This window comes from Syngnathus floridae, chromosome 2 (assembly GCF_059516105.1).
Source record: "Syngnathus floridae isolate MCC-2025c chromosome 2, RoL_Sflo_1.0, whole genome shotgun sequence".
In the NCBI taxonomy this organism is placed as follows: Eukaryota; Metazoa; Chordata; class Actinopteri; order Syngnathiformes; family Syngnathidae; genus Syngnathus; species Syngnathus floridae.
In genome coordinates this window covers 13856196-13873179 of record NC_142414.1, presented here as the reverse complement: position 1 = coordinate 13873179, position 16984 = coordinate 13856196, and the positions used below count along the sequence as shown (strand labels likewise).

Sequence of the window (16984 nt, the reverse complement as noted above, 5' to 3'; positions counted from 1 at the left end):
CGTAATGAGTATCAAGTGGTATTTCGCCACCTAGCGCACGGACGTATGCCGCAATAAATTACAAGGGCGAACAAATAATTAATACGTATCACTCGATTTACAGATTTGAAGGTGTAGTTGAGAAGTTAAGCTGATAACATTCCCCTTCCAAATAAATCTTTTGCAATGTCTTGGTTTTTAATTGTATTCACAATTATGTCTGTTTATGACAAAATAAAATCTTGGCTTGCTTTAATTTCCCATTGAAATGTACCACATATTTTCCACCCCTTTTGCAGCCTTAACAAACCACATGCAGAACAACGTAGAAACAATAAAAGAATGAAAATACAAAAATAGAAAAGTAATGCATTATCACACCAATATAAAACAACATTATGGTAAAACGTAAGCATTAAAACCTTCAAAATTGTATTTGATGTACTTTAAAATGAACAATGTTCTGAGTTCTTTGTAGTGTGGCGGTGATGACAAAAGCTGCGTCTCTAGCGGTCTTTGGCAGAGCGCAGGTCGGTGGTTACCGGGTCATGCTGGATAGTTTGGTGGAGCATGAGAGCCAGCAAACCCGCACGGTTGGTCATGGCGGCCCGCAGGTTCCTCTCCTGCTCAAACAGCTCGTCCAGTTTGTACCACTGGCGACAAATAAATGGCGTAAGCAGAGACACTAAAGGTACTCACAATCTGTACAAACACTGTCCTAGTTCAGAACATCTGATTTGCAATCACAATAATACTGCATAAAAGAGGGAAAACTGCTTGAATGGAAGCCTATTAAATTCCCTCATGTTTGTTTTACACCACTCGTTTTCCCTTTTTTGCTAAATGGCAGGTACATGACTCATGTTCCTTATCATCATTATGTATGATCACCTTTATACATTTATACTTCTTCAACATTTCATAATTCCACTTTCATGAGCACCAACTGGTGTATGTTTCTGTGTGGAACCTGTGCATGTGGTGGGAACACCGACAGCTCTCTGAACTGTTTCAAACTCCCCGTCTGGCCCATAAAAATACACAGGAGCTTTACATACCACTCGGACTCTCTCCAGGTCCACCTCGGCACGCCGGAGCTTCTCCCAGCAGTAGTGTTTGTTGCACTTTCTCTTGGAGACCCGACAGAACTCGCCGGTGGGTTCAAAGACGTCTTTGACTAGAGGGCAGCCGCACACCTCATCTACTGCCACCTGGATGACACGCACAAACATTAGCAAACAAAAAGCAAAACTCGTTTTGAATATTGTCGTTATTTACATTTTCCAAAAATGGATGGAATTTTGGGGCAAAGTATATGAGCATATAAACCGATAACCTTTTATCGCGCAGCCCTGAGAAGTAGAAGTCCAGTCCCAGCCACTTGAAAGACAAAGAAGCAAAACAAACCTTTGGATCTCTGGAATGTTCCGGACATAACACCTGCAGTCGCTTGCAGTAGGTCTTGCTGTGAGGATTATAGACGTCGCAGAACAGACGCGTAGCTCTGTGCGAGACGTGAAAAATACCATATTAATTTTTACATTTGAACATGGTGAAAAGGTCCAAAAAATGTATTTATGTGTGATAGCTGAGACAGGCATGAGCATGTGGAAAGAAGGCGGCTGCACTCACCCTTCAATCCGTGTTGGGTACATGGATCCAAAGGAAGTCTGACTTTCGTACTATTAGGACAAAGGTAAGCCGTGGTCAGAGATAGTAAAATTGACAAAGTTGGAGACAGGCTGACCTTTACTGACCTTTGCGTAACACCTCTCCATGTGTCTAAGTGCTACCTTGGGGTTGACTGGATGGCTGCAGGACACGCAGAAAATTTGAAGGTCTGTGTCATCGCCATCGCCTTCGTTGGCCTTTGCACACAAGTGACAGCTTTTATTCATTTTTGTGAATGCTGAGAAGCATTCTTGAGCTTTTCTGCACCAAAAACAACATTCTATTATTGCTCCACCGCTTTTTTTGCCCTTCTGAAAATTTTACTTTTCACACGGAATTTCTACAGAATGTTTTTTTCTGTTTCTATATTATAAAAGAATAACTTTATGTACCTCCTCGTCATGTTGCACCTGGTTAAGTTTCGAGTTAGCAATGATGCCTTCCAGCTCGTGGAAGCGCTTTTCCATCAGAGTGAGGCGCAGCCTGGTGGCCTGCTGCTCCTTCCTGATTCGCTCCAACTGTCTCCTCCCCATCTCCTCGGCAACGCATGGGCTTTGCTGCCATTGCTGGATTCTCTGAGGGACGATTTCATAGATGCGGCTGTGCACACCAAATGTCACGTTAGTGCTTCATGGTGACTGTTGGAATGTAATGACATGGAAAGGGGTATACATATATCATCGTGATACGGCATGTGTATAAGTGAGGTGGAACAAGTCATATTACAAGTGCAAATCCACAGGTGCATTTGAGTTGCGACTCACTTGGCCGCGAGCTTCATGCCACAATTGTCTGAGCAGTACTTGGAGGAGGTCCTTGCCGGTTGGACGCAGCCAGGCCCGAGACACTGGCGCAGAGTACTGCCGAGCTCCTTTGCGTCAGCCTCTCCTCCTCCTCCTCCTCCTCCTCCACCTCCTCCTCCTCCTCTTTCACTGTGTCGCACGCGTCCCCTGTGTCGCTGCTTTGCCTTGTGACGCCGCACCTCCTCTTTGGGAGCGGAGAGTGATTTCTGTGGACAAAGACATAATCCATTATGAGCCATACCAGCGTGAATTAGTATGCTGCGGTGTTTTGGACATGTAAGCAGTATTACATACATGCAACAGGTGTTCTATGTATATGCTAGATGTACGACAAACATTGAATGCGTGCTACAGGCATGAACATGTACGCTACAAGTGTTACAAATACTTCATATCTGCTACATGTGACCTGTGTGTACTAAGGGCATGTGCTGCAAGTGGTGTTTTGTGTAGGACAATGGGACTCACCTTCTTCTCTGGCTTCTTCTCTCGTCTCTTCACATGTTTCACCTTCACCGCCTTCTTTCTGAGTGACTCCTCCTCCTCCTCTTCCTCCTCCTCCTCTCCACTGTGCCACAGCTGCAACAGAAAGACTTGTCATTGGAAGCGCCAATAGAAACCGACGGGCCCTGAATTATTCACTGACCAGGTCGCTGAATCCAGCAGCTTTATACTGCTGGTAGAGCTCCATCTCACTTTCACTGAACACATCTTCCTCCTCTTCCTCCTCTGTAAGATCCCCGCCGTGTTTCCTATGGCGGTCCCGTCGCCTCTTTGCATTGCGTCGATTCATCTCCTCTTCTTTGTTGCGAAGCATCTTCTGCTCCACACCAGGAACATGCCACATCTTATGCAAAAAACTCAATTTATTTCGCTCACCACAGACCCAAGGCTGCTACAGGTGTTGCATGTGTGCTAGCGCTGTGTGCTACATGTGTTTTAAGCTTGCTACTGGTGTGAATGCATGTGCTGCATGAGATACAGGTGTTACATGAGTTACATGTGCACCACAGGTGTTACATGTCCGTAGAAAGTGTTACCTGTGTGCTACAGATGTGAACATTTGTTGAACAGGTGTTAAATGTGTGCTACAGATGACAACTGCAATCACTGGGTCAACGTTGTGACCACTCACTCGTGCACGGAACTGGCACTGCCTCAGTCGACACTTCTGGCGTATCTTGTTAGGTCCTCCAAACTTCTTCATGTCTTTGCAAAAATCGCAAGTGGCGCAGTCTTGCGTCCTCAAACAGGCCTCACACTCGCCGCACATGCGAGCAGACCGTTTGATTTGCTAGATAGAGGCGGGACAGAAAAAACAATAATGAACTTTTTTCAGTGCTGTGACATGGTTTGTTCTTGCTTGCCGACCCACTTGTGCGCTACGCCTGCTGTCGCTCATGGACTGAAAGGGTGAGCTCCCGTCCTCCTCGGCCTCAGATGCCTTTGTCTTCTTCTGACGATACTTAATCTCCAGAGACGGGTCACCGTCTGAAATGGACAATAGTTAACGTTCCACATGTACTCCTGACCACAATATTTGATGTGAGTCGTATTATATTTGTGTTTTGGGATTGACAAAGTCCAAAAAGACAAGTCACCTCGACAAGATGGACAGAACCAGACTCGGATGGCTTTGGCCGCTTTCTCGGACACGCCCACACAGCCACCATGGAACCACTCTGCACAGCCGTCGCAGCCACTGATTGGACGACAATGTTTTTGGTAGGCATACTGTACAGTGCTTATCAAAAGTAATCGTGCACCTGCAATAAAGACAGCAGCGAGCACCATGTGTTGCTTTATTCCACAGATACGGGTGTTACATGAGCTACAGCTGTTACATGTATGATACAGATGTTACATGTGTTCTATAGGTGTTTATGTAATGCAGGTGTGAATCATTTTTAGGGTGTAGATTGAGTGGATTACATCATGAAGCAGTTGATATCAGGTCTTCTGCAGACACAGTAGACGGGCCCCTTTGGTGTTTGCACTGTAACATCTCCTTTATCATCCTCATCAGGATGAAGATCTGACGCTTCTCCCGCCTTTATGACAGACAGATACACAACTTCTTAGTTTTAACTGTTTTTCTTAGCACGATTTTGGAAAACAACCTCTGAGTAAATTAAATAAAAATTTATAGAGAATAGGTAGTTACTGGACAGAACCAGTTGAAAACCCCGGTATTAGATTAAAGGGAAAACCACCCACTTATTGTTATTTATATGAATTGTCCTGTAACTTGACTGGTTGAAATCTTGGGCTTTGTGTGACACCTTAACTACAAAGAGTCTCACAGGCCTAGTGGAGAGGAACTAAACAGGCCAAATGGGCAGCAGAAGTCCAAATGTGCATTGTTTACAAGTATTGTGAAAATGTCAGTTATTTTCTTCTTCTTAAAAATGTCAGAGTTTTATGCTTTTATACAGATTGGTTGAATCGGTGCTCAATCATAAGAAGTCTCTATTTTCCACAAGTATCTATACATATTTCAAGTTCTACTTTTGCAACCTCGGAGAAGATGGCAACAGAAGAACGAACGGACGAACAAACAATAACGTGCACGAAGAATGAAGCCCCAAAACATACGAGTAGTGGCCGCCAATGCGTCGTAGTTTTTCTTTCGACTTCTACATTACAAGACTCACCATCCCTTAGTTGTAAGCCAAATGGCACGTTTTAGTCACCAAATTCCATCAGCAGTCTTCCCTTAATCCGACTTCCTCCTCCTTTCTTCACAGCATCAGTTGGTCGTAGCATCTTCGGCCACGTCTTCTTCTTTTTTCTCTTTGTTGCCGTAGCAGAGTGGCAGCGACACCTGCAGGTCACACAAATAAATACAACAAAAATGGGCTTAATGCACTCGTTTAAAACGGAAATCCTTTATATGAAAAAAAATGTTTTTTAATTATTTTTTAAACAGTTTCATTCCTGTTTCTAACAGTAGAGCATTTGTCCCCGATCAAAAAATATGTCAATATTTAATTATTAAAGAAAAGAAAAGAAAACAAAAGAAAACCATAGAAAAAAAAGAAAAGAAAAGCATATAGGTAGCAATATTAAAGTCACCCTTGAGCCCATCCTTGAATTAGGCTGGCATGATTATTTCTAATTGTGCACTTCAATTGCTCACATTAACAAGACCGTAATTGAAGTGTAATTTCTTCACCTCAACAACATTTCGTGTGCGCAACCAAGAGGGTAGTGAGGTGGGCGTTTACACGCGATACGTGCGCACACGACCACCCATCCAATTTCATACAGTGCCGGACACAAACGCGCACATGCCTTTAAAGAGGGCAAAGCAGCGTGCGGAGGCTGAAGGTTGGTTTTCAGGCAAATATATTGGACATCCTTTAACGAGTTAATTTAATTTACTAACAGCGCTTATTATTATTATTATTATTATTATTATTATTATTATTATTATTATTATTATTATTATTATTATTATTATTATTATGTATGGACTTGTGTAGTGTTTTACTGTGCTTAAAATCTGTTAGTTTAAAAGTTATCTGAACGTTAAAAAAAAGTGTTAACCTTGTTTAAAAAGACAATACTGTATAAAAGTTATTTTGGGAATATTTGTCAACGAATAATAGTTGAGAGTCTGGAGTGGCTGCATAAGTCTGATCCGAGTGAGTGCTTCTGAATTTTGCCATCACAATTCTGACAACATAGTAACAGAATAAACATGTGGTGGCTGAAACTTTCATCATGTTAAAGCCAAAAGGTAAGCAGAGCTGCAATGTTAAGATAGCACAGTGTTACCAGCATTTCTTTCTTATGATAAGAACGTTTTCGAAAAGGTGAACGTTCTGGAGTTGCACTGTCCAACAGACCGCCGTAAAACGTTTTAACATTGAGTAATTTTTCCTGACTTTCTGATTGTCTTATTCCGTTTAGTAACACAAATCTTGCCAAAACTAATCAATTCAGCGTATTCTTTGTCTCCCATTGGCCAGGATGGACGTGATGACGTCGCACTCCGATGCTACTGTGGATTCCAACCAGTCAGGGTGCATCTCCAGCCAGCCAATAGCCTGTAGACCATCCCTGCTCCAATGTGCAGGTGAGGTGACCGCAGACATATAGCAACAAAAGCATATGAAGAATAGTTAATGATGCTAAGCTTAGCTTACTAACTCATTAACTTCACCTTTCAACACATGCAGGCCAGCATGGCTCTCTGGAAACTCATACGGAAGTGGATGTCCAAATAAATATGCCCCACTGTAATGTCGTCAACAACGTCAATTTAGGAGAAGACAAGTTGCCACGGGCTGCTCCCCCACCTTTGGCTCCCACCAATCAGAAACGTCTCTCCTCCAGTAAAAGCCACATCTCCCACAAAACAAATAGCACCCTCATTGAAGAAGTAGCAAGAGACGGTGAGTGCTATAGCAACCATCTACCTGTCCGTCTGAATCGCAGTCTTTGGGCAGTAGGTGGGCGGGATCATTTCAAGGATTAATAAAATGATATTTTACACTAACGACAACAATGGATGTTAGTCAAAAACTTGTGTTTTCTACATTATTGGGGGACGTAACTGACAGGAAGTTGAAAGATCAACACACACCCATTTATCAGCGGGACACCTTCAACGTGAACCTTATCTCTGCCGGGCATGGGTGCACATGAAAACACACACTGACTGCATACTCCTCCACAGACTGTTGCGTCCACTGCCTGCTGGCGTGTCTCTTCTGCGACTTTCAATCCATGTGTGTGGCAGTGGAGAGGTGCGTGACTTGCGGAGGGGGCCTGTCCGGCTCCTGCGGATTCATTGACACATGCTGCTGGTTCTGCTGCTGCTGTTGCTGGGACGAGGCTTGTGTGGAACCGTTGGATTGTGGAATACTGGAGGAGTGCTGCAGCTCGGCAGACTGTTTGGAGATGTGTTTGGAGTGTTGCGCCATATGTTTCCCTTCTTAGACTGACCAATTAGAAGCCTAAAAGAGATCTCACTCCAAATTTCACAATGGAGTCTTGTTTCCTCATTGTTTGACATTGGGAACACTTCGAGTCTCTGTCATGTGACGCCTCCTAACAGGCTACAGAACAATTCATGAAGTAGCAATTACACGCACTTATCTACCTGTCAATTGTTTGTATACGTGTGCCTAATTGTGCAAGTTTTGCGGAATCCCAAGTCAACTCAGCCTGATTGACCAGAACAGGAAGTGTGGCTGTGGTTGTCCATTTATGAAACATCCAAACAGGAAACAGGAAGGTAACTGAAAAGACAACGTGAGCTGATGGAGCTAACCTTTGAGCCCGGAAAGCCAACATCAAACACATGCGCGCATATTCATGCACAAGCATGTTCTCGTGGTGAATTCACCTCCAGTTATTGCAAAATCGAAAGATCTAAAACCATTTTTAAATGATGTAACCCGTGTGTGCCTCAAATGGGTTATTTTTTTGGTTTTCTCCTATTTTTTTTCCCAACACATGGCATGTAGTAAATCCACGCAAGGAACTATTAGGGCATTTTATGGGCTCCAATGAGTCAACAGTGCTTTTGGAATAAAGAGTATTTTTCTCATTTTATTTCTATATAAAGTTTCTATATATAGATATGATACAATGTTACATGATTGTAAATAACAATAAAGACGACTCCCTTTATGATCCAGACAGCAAAGCGTCAGTTGCTATAGTAAGCAGATCATTTTAAGTATTAAAAAGGAAACAACAACAAACAAAAAATATTCATGAATAGTTCTAACCGCTCAACGGGGCAATGCTAATGGACCTGTTTGTTAGCAGCTGGATAGCATTAGCACATGCTAACACGGGTTTCTCTCTGGCAACTAACTGCTGATGGTTGCCTACTATAATGAGCAGAGTACACACCTAAAATGTGACAACACAAATGTGGGCATTTGGTCCCCAAAACGCTTGTACCATCGACAGAATGGTAAACGGAAAAAGAAAAAAAAAATAGATCAACTGAGTTACACAAGAACTATTTGGAGTTGCATTCTCAGATTGGCTACATTCTTGGACTGAGTGCCTGTCAATCATAAAACTAACACGTCCAACATTCATTTTCACATATGACCACGGAAGTCCACTAATTAGAAAATTATTTAAAAAATTATATATCCAATTATATATATTATTAAAAAAAACAAAAAACATTTTTCAATTTCTTATGGCACTGACCTCCAAGTGGGAGCTGATAAGTCAGAGAGAGATTACCATGGTGACAGGTGGAATGCCATGTTACCATGGGGAAAAATGTGCGGTGACATGTTTGCATGGTGACAGAGTGGGTGGCTTGGTTACTATGGTGGCAGAGGAGACTGATGTGGTTACCATGGTGACAGAGAATGGTGTGGTTACCATGGTGTATGGGAGATGATGAGGTTACAATTACCATGTAAGAGGGATGGTGGCATGGTTACCAAAGTGTCAGATGAAATGGTCAGAGGTCATCGTCCATGCTGCTTCCCCTGCTGCTGCAACGGGATGCCCCACATGACAACATGGGGTCGGCACCGGCCGCAGGTGACATCAGGCCGCCATCCTCCATCAAGATATCTCCAAAGTCCTCCAGCGTTGCCAGCCCCGCATCGTTCATCAAGTCAGAGGAGAAAGTGTCGTCGCCACTCCCCTTCAGCTCGTTCAACTCTGCCAAGCCCAGCGTGTCCGACAATGGCGTCACAGAAGAGAGGAAGGCCTGCGGGTCGCTCGGGGTGCCATCACCACAGGAAAAAGGAACACCGTGGAGGCTTGCCTGAAGCTCCAACTCCTGAAAATAAGGAAATTGTGAAAGGTTAGGGTTAGGCACAGATGACATGGTGTTTAAATTGGGTGGCAGGGGAAAGCTTGTGATTGACAAGTGAGTCCCACTGACCTGTATGCGCAGCATCAGAGTTCTGTTGGTGTGTTCCAGTCTCTTGTGTCTTTCTTCCATGTCACGAGCTCGTTGTTGTTCCTTCTGAAGTCTTCGGATGTAATCCACCGAAGCCTTCAGGATGCTTCCTTTGTTCCACCTGGCATCCCTGTCCAATCACAAGGCCTCGTTAGCACTCAAGTCTTAATGAACGATGACCAATGAGAAGGTGGACGTGATTACTGACGGGTCGGGCGTCTTGGGAACGAGTGCACCCAATTCTTTGATGCGGTCGTTGATGTTGAAGCGTCGTCGTCTCTCAACTGAAAAACAAAGAGCAGCTCTCATTATCTGGTTCACGTGGTTTAGGTTGTCAATGACATGTATGGTCTAAGCAAGGAACTCACTCAGGTTGTGATTGTCTTTCTTCTGTCGTTCCTTCATCAGCGCTTTTGTCTCCACATCTGAAAAGCCATAATCATGTTCATACAAAAATAGAGTTTTTTCTCAAACAGATCAGTGTTTCTTTAGAAAAACAAATGTTTTACAAAGTACATATATTTTCTACTTGTATTATTTCCTCATGAGAAGTGATTTGTTGCACTTTGGAGATTGTGCTGTTGTGTTGAACAGGAAGTAAGAAGTGATGACAATGTCAAAATTGAGCCTAAGGATGCACGAAGTAGTGCTGACTTATCAAAGTGAATAAAGAACACAGCCTTCCTCTGTACCAGTCGAGCAATGGGGGAGGATCTTAACATGGCCAATCAGCTGCAGACTTTCAAACATTAGAAATGGCCAAAATCTTTAGTACTGTATCCTCAAATGTTGTGTTAGGGTTGTAAGAATGGAAACACCAAAGCGCAGCAACCCACTGTTCAGCTCTCGCTTGACGGTGAGCAGGTCAGCTGGGCAACTGTTGCTTATTGTGACGGGCGTGACCTTCCCGCCGCTCTCCTCAAAGATGTCTGGCATGTTTCCCGCCACCGTCGGCAGCTAGAACGACCAATCAGAGCACAAAATCAAATACCAACAGATGACGTCACTCAGGTGAGTACCGTGACTTGTGTGAGTGTCTACTAACAAGAAAATTAAGTCTAACAGCGGACAGGGTGGAACAACTTGTACAGTGGTGAGAAGGAAACACATATTAAATAGATCACATGACATGCCCAAATGCAAATACTCCCAACCACTACTTTGACACCTCAGCCAATCGTTTTATACATTACAATCAGGAGGTAATACTAGTAACACCGTTTGCTAATGCTAACATGTGCTAACATTACTGTTCTGTTTAGTTTTTTGGCTTGACATGATCGTGCTTGAAAGTGGGTTTTTTACTCTGGAACTGCAATCAGATATGCTGCCAAGTAACTGCCTGGGAAATTATGTAAATTACCTCCACTGCTGAGTGACAGTGTGGCAGACTTGCAGCAGAGTACGCTTCACAGACACATTTACAGAAATAGGTCGGTAACAGACACTCCAAACATAAAAAAAAGATAGCTTTCCTAATATGTGCCATTCAAATCACACTTTAGTTGCGGCCTTCTCATAACTTAAGATGGCATCAAGCGATGCTAAATGCTATTTAAAGAAAATCAACAGCAAACAGCAAAGTAAAATAACTGTTAATTTCACTTCATGTTTGAAATAATAAACTTCTGCCTCTTTGTTTTGTGTATGAAAGTTACAAAAATCCCTACTGAGATGAAACAATAAAAAAGAGCTTGTCTCCCTGTAACATTTAAGGACAGAAACATTACCTCTGCTTTATGTCTCCTTTTATCATGTTCCTGCAGGAAAACTAAAATCCTCATCGCGTAACACCAACACAAGCACGCAAACACACACACAGACACACATGCACACAGGCAAATCAGTCAAACTGCTCCAGTCTCTTTCTCTTCAGCGACTATTAAAAAATGAGGAAACGACCCTTAAGAAGAAGAGCCCAAAACTTCCCACAGCAGCCTTTTTAGCAGATCCACACATGCACAAACACGCACGAGTGCCCAGGAAGAGGAAGGAGTCAGATCAGTGTAAGCAGCAGAGGCAGCATACCATACCGGCAAGAAAACACCACCTAATCATTTTTTTTTGTTTGTTTCGCCCTCGGTGTCACACACACGCACACACAAGCACACACGCAAAGGGCGCTCGGCATTACCGTTGTGGCAACCTGCTGCCGCGAGTCGAGCAGTGTCAGGAAGTCGTCACTGAGGCTGGACTCCAGACTGATGATGTCATCAATGACGGTCTCCTCCATCTTGAAGAATCAATCAAAAAGGAATTTGACCCTTTAGGATTGAATTACACAGTCTGGACGTGGATTTCTCAGACAAATGACTGATAAAGTCGGACATGAAAAACACACACATCCTCTTTTTATCCACATGCTATTAGCCAACACAGATATATTTTCATAGACTGGCACCCTTGCAGAAAATGGTAAAGGTTGTGAAAATATAAGAAGTGAAAAGTGCTGATTAATTGTAAAGGGGCAAAAATATGGACTCTCGATTTGAATATTCAACTGGTCCATAGTTTTCGAGAACCAGCCATTACTCATTTGAACATTTGGTTAATTGTGCCGATGTCATGTGGACCTAAATTGACGCTCCACTCTGCATTACCTCCATTTTGGGGCTGCTGACAGCATGCCGGCTGTTGAGGGAGGAGGCCGATGATGGTCCAGAAGCGTTGCGACTAGCAGGTCTGACGGCAGAGGAAAGGTACTGCCGTACTTGTTGCTTCTGGGCCTGCTGGATGTGGTACCGCGTAGGGTTTTCCAAGTGGGTCTGTACCTGAGGGATGCCGGAATGTCAGCATGCTGTACCAGTGCTAATACATAGAAGTAACACGTTCACAAGCACATGCAGTAAGTCTTTGATGGTCATGATACATTATTTGTTTTTTCTTAAATTGGTACTTTATTGTTTTAAAAACAAAGGCACAGTGTAACCTTGCATGTTGCCTTTCATGATTTTCTTATTTGATGTAAAACAAAAAATCCTTTGAATCTAAATATAACAACATTCTGGGTTCTTATCAAACCTCTTTTCAGGGGACGTCACATAAAGTTGGGCTGGGAGGTCCCAAGGTGGAACTAGTTCTTAGAATTTGGAGAAATGAGCTTCAGGACACAAAGCAACGAAACATGAGTCTTGAATCTCATACCATTTCTATGAGATAAAAAAAAGAAAGTTCTTGAATCTTTTATACAGGGAGAAGCTAGCTGATGCGGATGAAGTGGCTAACTGCCTTCTTCAACATGTCAGTTTGTGGTAAAACGCTAGCGTGGTAAGCTAGTAAGCGTCACACTCACCCCGTGTTGGTGTGTTTGTTGCATAAGCTATTGGTACTCATGGAAGCTTAAGGTTGAAAGGAAGTACCTTGCTGCTTGAACAGTTAGTTTTGTTCTGAAGAGTAAAGTGACATGACTTCCCCTTGTCTCCTCACCATTAAGAGTATCTCTCAGAAGTCATGTGGTTCAAGTCAAGCCTTTCATAGTAAAATAACAAGCAAGTCTTAAAATTGACCATTTAAGTCCCCAACCTCTGCCTCGTACCTTGAGCACCTCTACTGGAACCTGAGCTGGAGGTGCGCAGGAGGACGCACTGACGCAGACGGGGGACGACACCGAGCCGGCGGGCAACCGCAGAAGCTGCTGCTGTGCTTCCTTTTGTTGCTCCTCAAGAGCCTGCTGACGCATCAGATCCTGACGCAACAGGACCCTGCGGGTCAGAGAAGCGTTAGTATTGGACCTCAGCAGCCATGACTGGGTCATTATTGGGTTAGGAGAGAAGCCGGACGCTTACCTGGATGACATGGCCACCGGCACAGATGAAGGGGATGACAAGGAGGAGGAAGAGGAGGCATTCACTGTAGTGCTGAGGAGACATGAAGAGACACAAATGTCTTCTTTTTTTATGTACACTACATCGTAATTGAATCATTACTTTATCACAGTTAATGATAAAGTTTGCCCTTAATAAAAATGTTACAATGGCTGAAAATAATATACACTGTGCAGAGACACAAGTCCAGGAGTTGGTGGTATTACCTGCTGCGGATGGGCTGACTCTTGATCTGGTAGAAGGTGTCGCAGTCAGATGGCAGCAGGGCATCCACCTCAATGTCGGCGACGATGCCAGACTCCACTCTGAGCAAGCAGACACAATCAGAGGCCTCTTGGTTCATGCCAAAAAACACCCGTTTCATTCTCCTTTTAAAATTATATTATTTATAGTTCATTATCCAAACATTTAATAAAGTAAATTTAAAAAGATATTTGTAGGTAAAGGTGTTCTTTTCTGAGCCATTTTCTTATTTAAAAAAACAAAACAACTTTATAACCTTACTTACAATATATAATTTAATCGATCTTTTTTAGAAAAAATAGAGCCCGAGTGGTTTAGATTTTTTGGATCGGTGTCGAATTCCTTGCACAACTTGGGTTGCTCACCTAAACTTTACTTGTAAAAATTACAATTGCATTGTTTTTCTTGCTTTGTCTATCAAATGACCTTTTCAATCAATTATATATGTATTTATTTAAGGATACAAGGGCATGATTAAGATTTAAGTGTAGTAAATAATGAGACTATGGTCTAGTATACGTGCAAGAATGCCTGCTGTCTTGAATGAGTGTTTTTTTCATCCTCTTCCTCATTCCTGACCCCCACCCCCCTACCCCCCAAAAAATCTGTGTGCGTTTAAGCTGAGTCACTTCCTACATCTCACCACAAAGACCCCCTCCTCCTCCTCTCTGCCCTCTAAAATTTCCATGGAACAAACATAGCTGTGTCGGGACAGTAGGAAATCATGAGAAAGGTCTTGTAATTTTCCTTTCAGACACGGCGTTTAGGTCTTTTGAAAGAAGGTTTGTGGGTCATTTGTTGTGCTGCGTTACTTTGTTGGCCATTAAAAAGAATGTATTGCCTGTGTGGCACCTGGAAAGAGTTGGCAGGTCAACATTCAATTGGCAGAATGCACTTAAAAAAATTTGCACACATTCTTAAACATTCTGCACGGACACTAAATGATGACATTAAGGAGAAAAAGTTAGCATGCATCTTATTTTTTACTTGCTTGTTTACAGTTGGTTGTGTGTGCGTATATATATATTTTTTTTTCCACACACACTCACACACAAGAAGAGGAGGAGTTGGCGGCGGCAACTTCCTGAAGGATCAACTATACTTAATACTTATTTACAATTATTTTTTTACTTCTACGGTAAAGATGATTGATGATGTATTAGAATAGGTTCAGTAAATTACTATGTTGATTATATAGTAAAATACAGTATGAATAAGAAAAGGGAGTAAGTAATTTTCACTTCCCACTTTATTTTCACTTCCCTTTTGGGTTATATAATTAAACTTTTTGTTTTGTTTTTGTGCAAGTATTTGTTTGTTATTAGTATTATAGTATGTGTTCAAAATAAAGTTTGTTAACTATTTGTGTCTATGCAGAAGATTTTATGCACACAATACAGCCCTGCGTTTCTGTGGCGCTTGCTAACAAAGAATTGGAACAAGGGGGGTGTTGTGTATTGGCTTCTTTTTGTGTGGTTCATTTTGTGCCGTTATGTACACTTTGTCAGAAGAGTGACGGGTGGGTGTCCTGACTGGACTTGAGAAATCAGTAATATTAATGTGCAAAATTCACAATGACATTGTAAGTTCATCCTTAATGTTACAGAACAGTTGAGTTGAGATTTCATTTGTTGAAAAATGAAGAGGATATTAACCAAAAATAGGGATCTTCAAAATGCACAGTATCTGCCCCCGACTCACCATCAAATAAGACTGGCGTGCAGAATCAGAACAAATACTGATTACATAAAGTGGAACACAGTAATAAGTTTCTATTGCGACTGTGTTATGCTATCAATATCACCGTGGCTAATGTGGCTTCTGTCTCTCTGTGACTATAACAATTACACTCTTCAGAATCACATGAATGAATGAATGAATGAATGAATGAATGAATGAATGAATGAATGAATGAATGAATGAGCCATGCTAACGAATGTCTTCCTTGGCCAGAGACTGGGCCAATGGTAGTTTTGACCCTGTTGTTATGACAGTATTACTGTACTGTCACTTTGCAATAACATCACCCATTTAAATTCCGTTTTTTTTTTTTTTTGGTAACATGAACTCCATCCATGAGTGAAATGAAAGATTTAAACATAGCTTAATGCTAGTACAGTGAACCAGTTTTGAGTTGCCTGATATTTCATCTTCAACACTTATTTTTGCACCAAACTGATGACAAAATGGTCTTATTTTGCCATTACAGCACACAGTGTACTTTCTTTTATTGGTATGCTAATCTTAAATATGTCCACACCTGAACTAATTTCAAATTAACATTGTCCTGAGCCAGATCGGAATAGAATAAAAACCCCAGTGTTGAGGTTATTTCACCTTTGATACTTGACGCCCAATTGATAACGACATACACCGATTGTATTCTAAATAAGGTTTGCTAATCAATAAGACTTCCGGGTGCGCCTGAGTAGATCAAGTAAAGCTAACGGAACAAATAACGGTGACCCACCGAAGCACGTTGAGACTTTCAGCCGAGTCCAGGATGACAAACACGGTCTGCGGCTCGAGCGCACTTCGGCCCTGACCGCCGATCGATTCCCGGTCTGCACTGACGGAGGACATTTTCCAGCGGTACCAAATACACGGCGCTTCCTTGCCAGACCGAAATAAACACTGAGGCTGATTTCCCAGCAGCCACCGCACCCTACTCCCCTATTTTTTCTAGTTTCTAGTCTCGAGGGTTGGACTACAGGAAAGGCCAATCGTTTTATAACCAATAGCATCGCAATCTCAAACCCTAAGAGCCAATCAGATGCCACTCTGCCTGCTCCCCTCGTCGTGCGTGGCGGCCATCTTGTTTGTTTTCGTTCATCGTGTGGATCGAATGGGCGTTTTGGGGAAAATCCGATGTGACGTCAGACCAATTGGCTGACCTACAAAGACAGCTCAAGTGACCAATCAACAAGTCGAGCTGCGCTTGGTGGTGGGGCACATCGGAGCGGGGGATTGTGTTTTTCGCGTGTTTGTTTTTCTAATAACTGGATTAACTATATACCTTTAAAGACGCCACTGTGGCACCATAGAGTGACGTCAGCCAGAGGTTTATGTTTACATTTGGCTCATGGTCAATGGTTCATTTTTGGTTTAAGTTTCGTATATACTGTAAATACAATTAGCAGAGGACAATAACCAACTTTGATCAACAATGTTCCTCTGTGAATATTATCAAGTAAAATCAAGGGGGCGAATGATCAAGAGTCCACTTTTTCCCTGAAATGAAAAAGTTAAAAAAAAAGTATTGTACATAGTTTATTTAAAAATATGAAATAACTGGAAATTAATTAGGATCAGATGAATTATTAATAGTTCAACTAAATTATGTATTGATTATTTTATTTTTTCATTAAAATGTCATTATTCTAAGATGAGAGTAAACCTATAATTCAAAATATATATTTATTTTTTGTATCGTTTTTAAAAAATAAACTATGTTGCATATTTTACACACTTAACTGTATAACCTAATCTATGAATTAAAAGATGTGGCCTCGGAGCCCATCCCTTGGCTAAATTTTGTCTAAAAAAATAAAAAAAATAAAATCAGATTG

The 16984-nt window shown here is 42.1% G+C and overlaps 3 protein-coding genes across 5 annotated transcripts; 1 reads left to right on the top strand and 2 right to left on the bottom strand.

Moving 5' to 3' along the window:
- Window positions 1–156: 156 nt before the first annotated feature.
- Window positions 157–5266, bottom strand: cxxc1a (CXXC finger protein 1a). 3 transcript variants are annotated; one of them, XM_088369243.1, is made up of 14 exons: window positions 5108–5266; window positions 4386–4504; window positions 4055–4155; window positions 3829–3944; window positions 3589–3747; window positions 3100–3300; window positions 2922–3032; window positions 2415–2659; window positions 2043–2250; window positions 1737–1847; window positions 1612–1661; window positions 1387–1483; window positions 1038–1190; window positions 157–632 (listed from the first exon to the last, which is right to left on the bottom strand). In XM_088369243.1, the coding sequence occupies exons 1-14, from the start codon at window positions 5108–5110 to the stop codon at window positions 486–488; spliced, it is 1821 nt and encodes a 606-aa protein (XP_088225369.1). In that variant the 5' UTR covers window positions 5111–5266; the 3' UTR covers window positions 157–485. The 3 variants fall into 3 exon arrangements, with proteins under 3 accessions (XP_088225369.1, XP_088225370.1, XP_088225371.1); XM_088369244.1 differs by having other exon boundaries at window positions 3100–3273; window positions 5108–5264; XM_088369245.1 differs by lacking the exon at window positions 5108–5266 and having other exon boundaries at window positions 4055–4219.
- Window positions 5267–5713: 447 nt separating this feature from the next.
- LOC148401962 (myoD family inhibitor) lies at window positions 5714–8018 on the top strand. Its single transcript, XM_088369248.1, has 4 exons — window positions 5714–5783; window positions 6428–6534; window positions 6638–6853; window positions 7138–8018. Exons 2-4 carry the CDS (start codon window positions 6429–6431, stop codon window positions 7398–7400), a joined length of 585 nt encoding a protein of 194 aa, XP_088225374.1. The 5' UTR covers window positions 5714–5783; window position 6428; the 3' UTR covers window positions 7401–8018.
- On the bottom strand, window positions 7988–16104 carry tfe3a (transcription factor binding to IGHM enhancer 3a). The gene is made up of 11 exons (XM_088369246.1): window positions 15886–16104; window positions 13379–13477; window positions 13134–13205; window positions 12884–13049; window positions 11949–12119; window positions 11483–11581; window positions 10185–10305; window positions 9717–9773; window positions 9557–9632; window positions 9331–9478; window positions 7988–9225 (listed from the first exon to the last, which is right to left on the bottom strand). Exons 1-11 carry the CDS (start codon window positions 15996–15998, stop codon window positions 8899–8901), a joined length of 1449 nt encoding a protein of 482 aa, XP_088225372.1. The 5' UTR covers window positions 15999–16104; the 3' UTR covers window positions 7988–8898.
- Window positions 16105–16984: the final 880 nt, after the last annotated feature.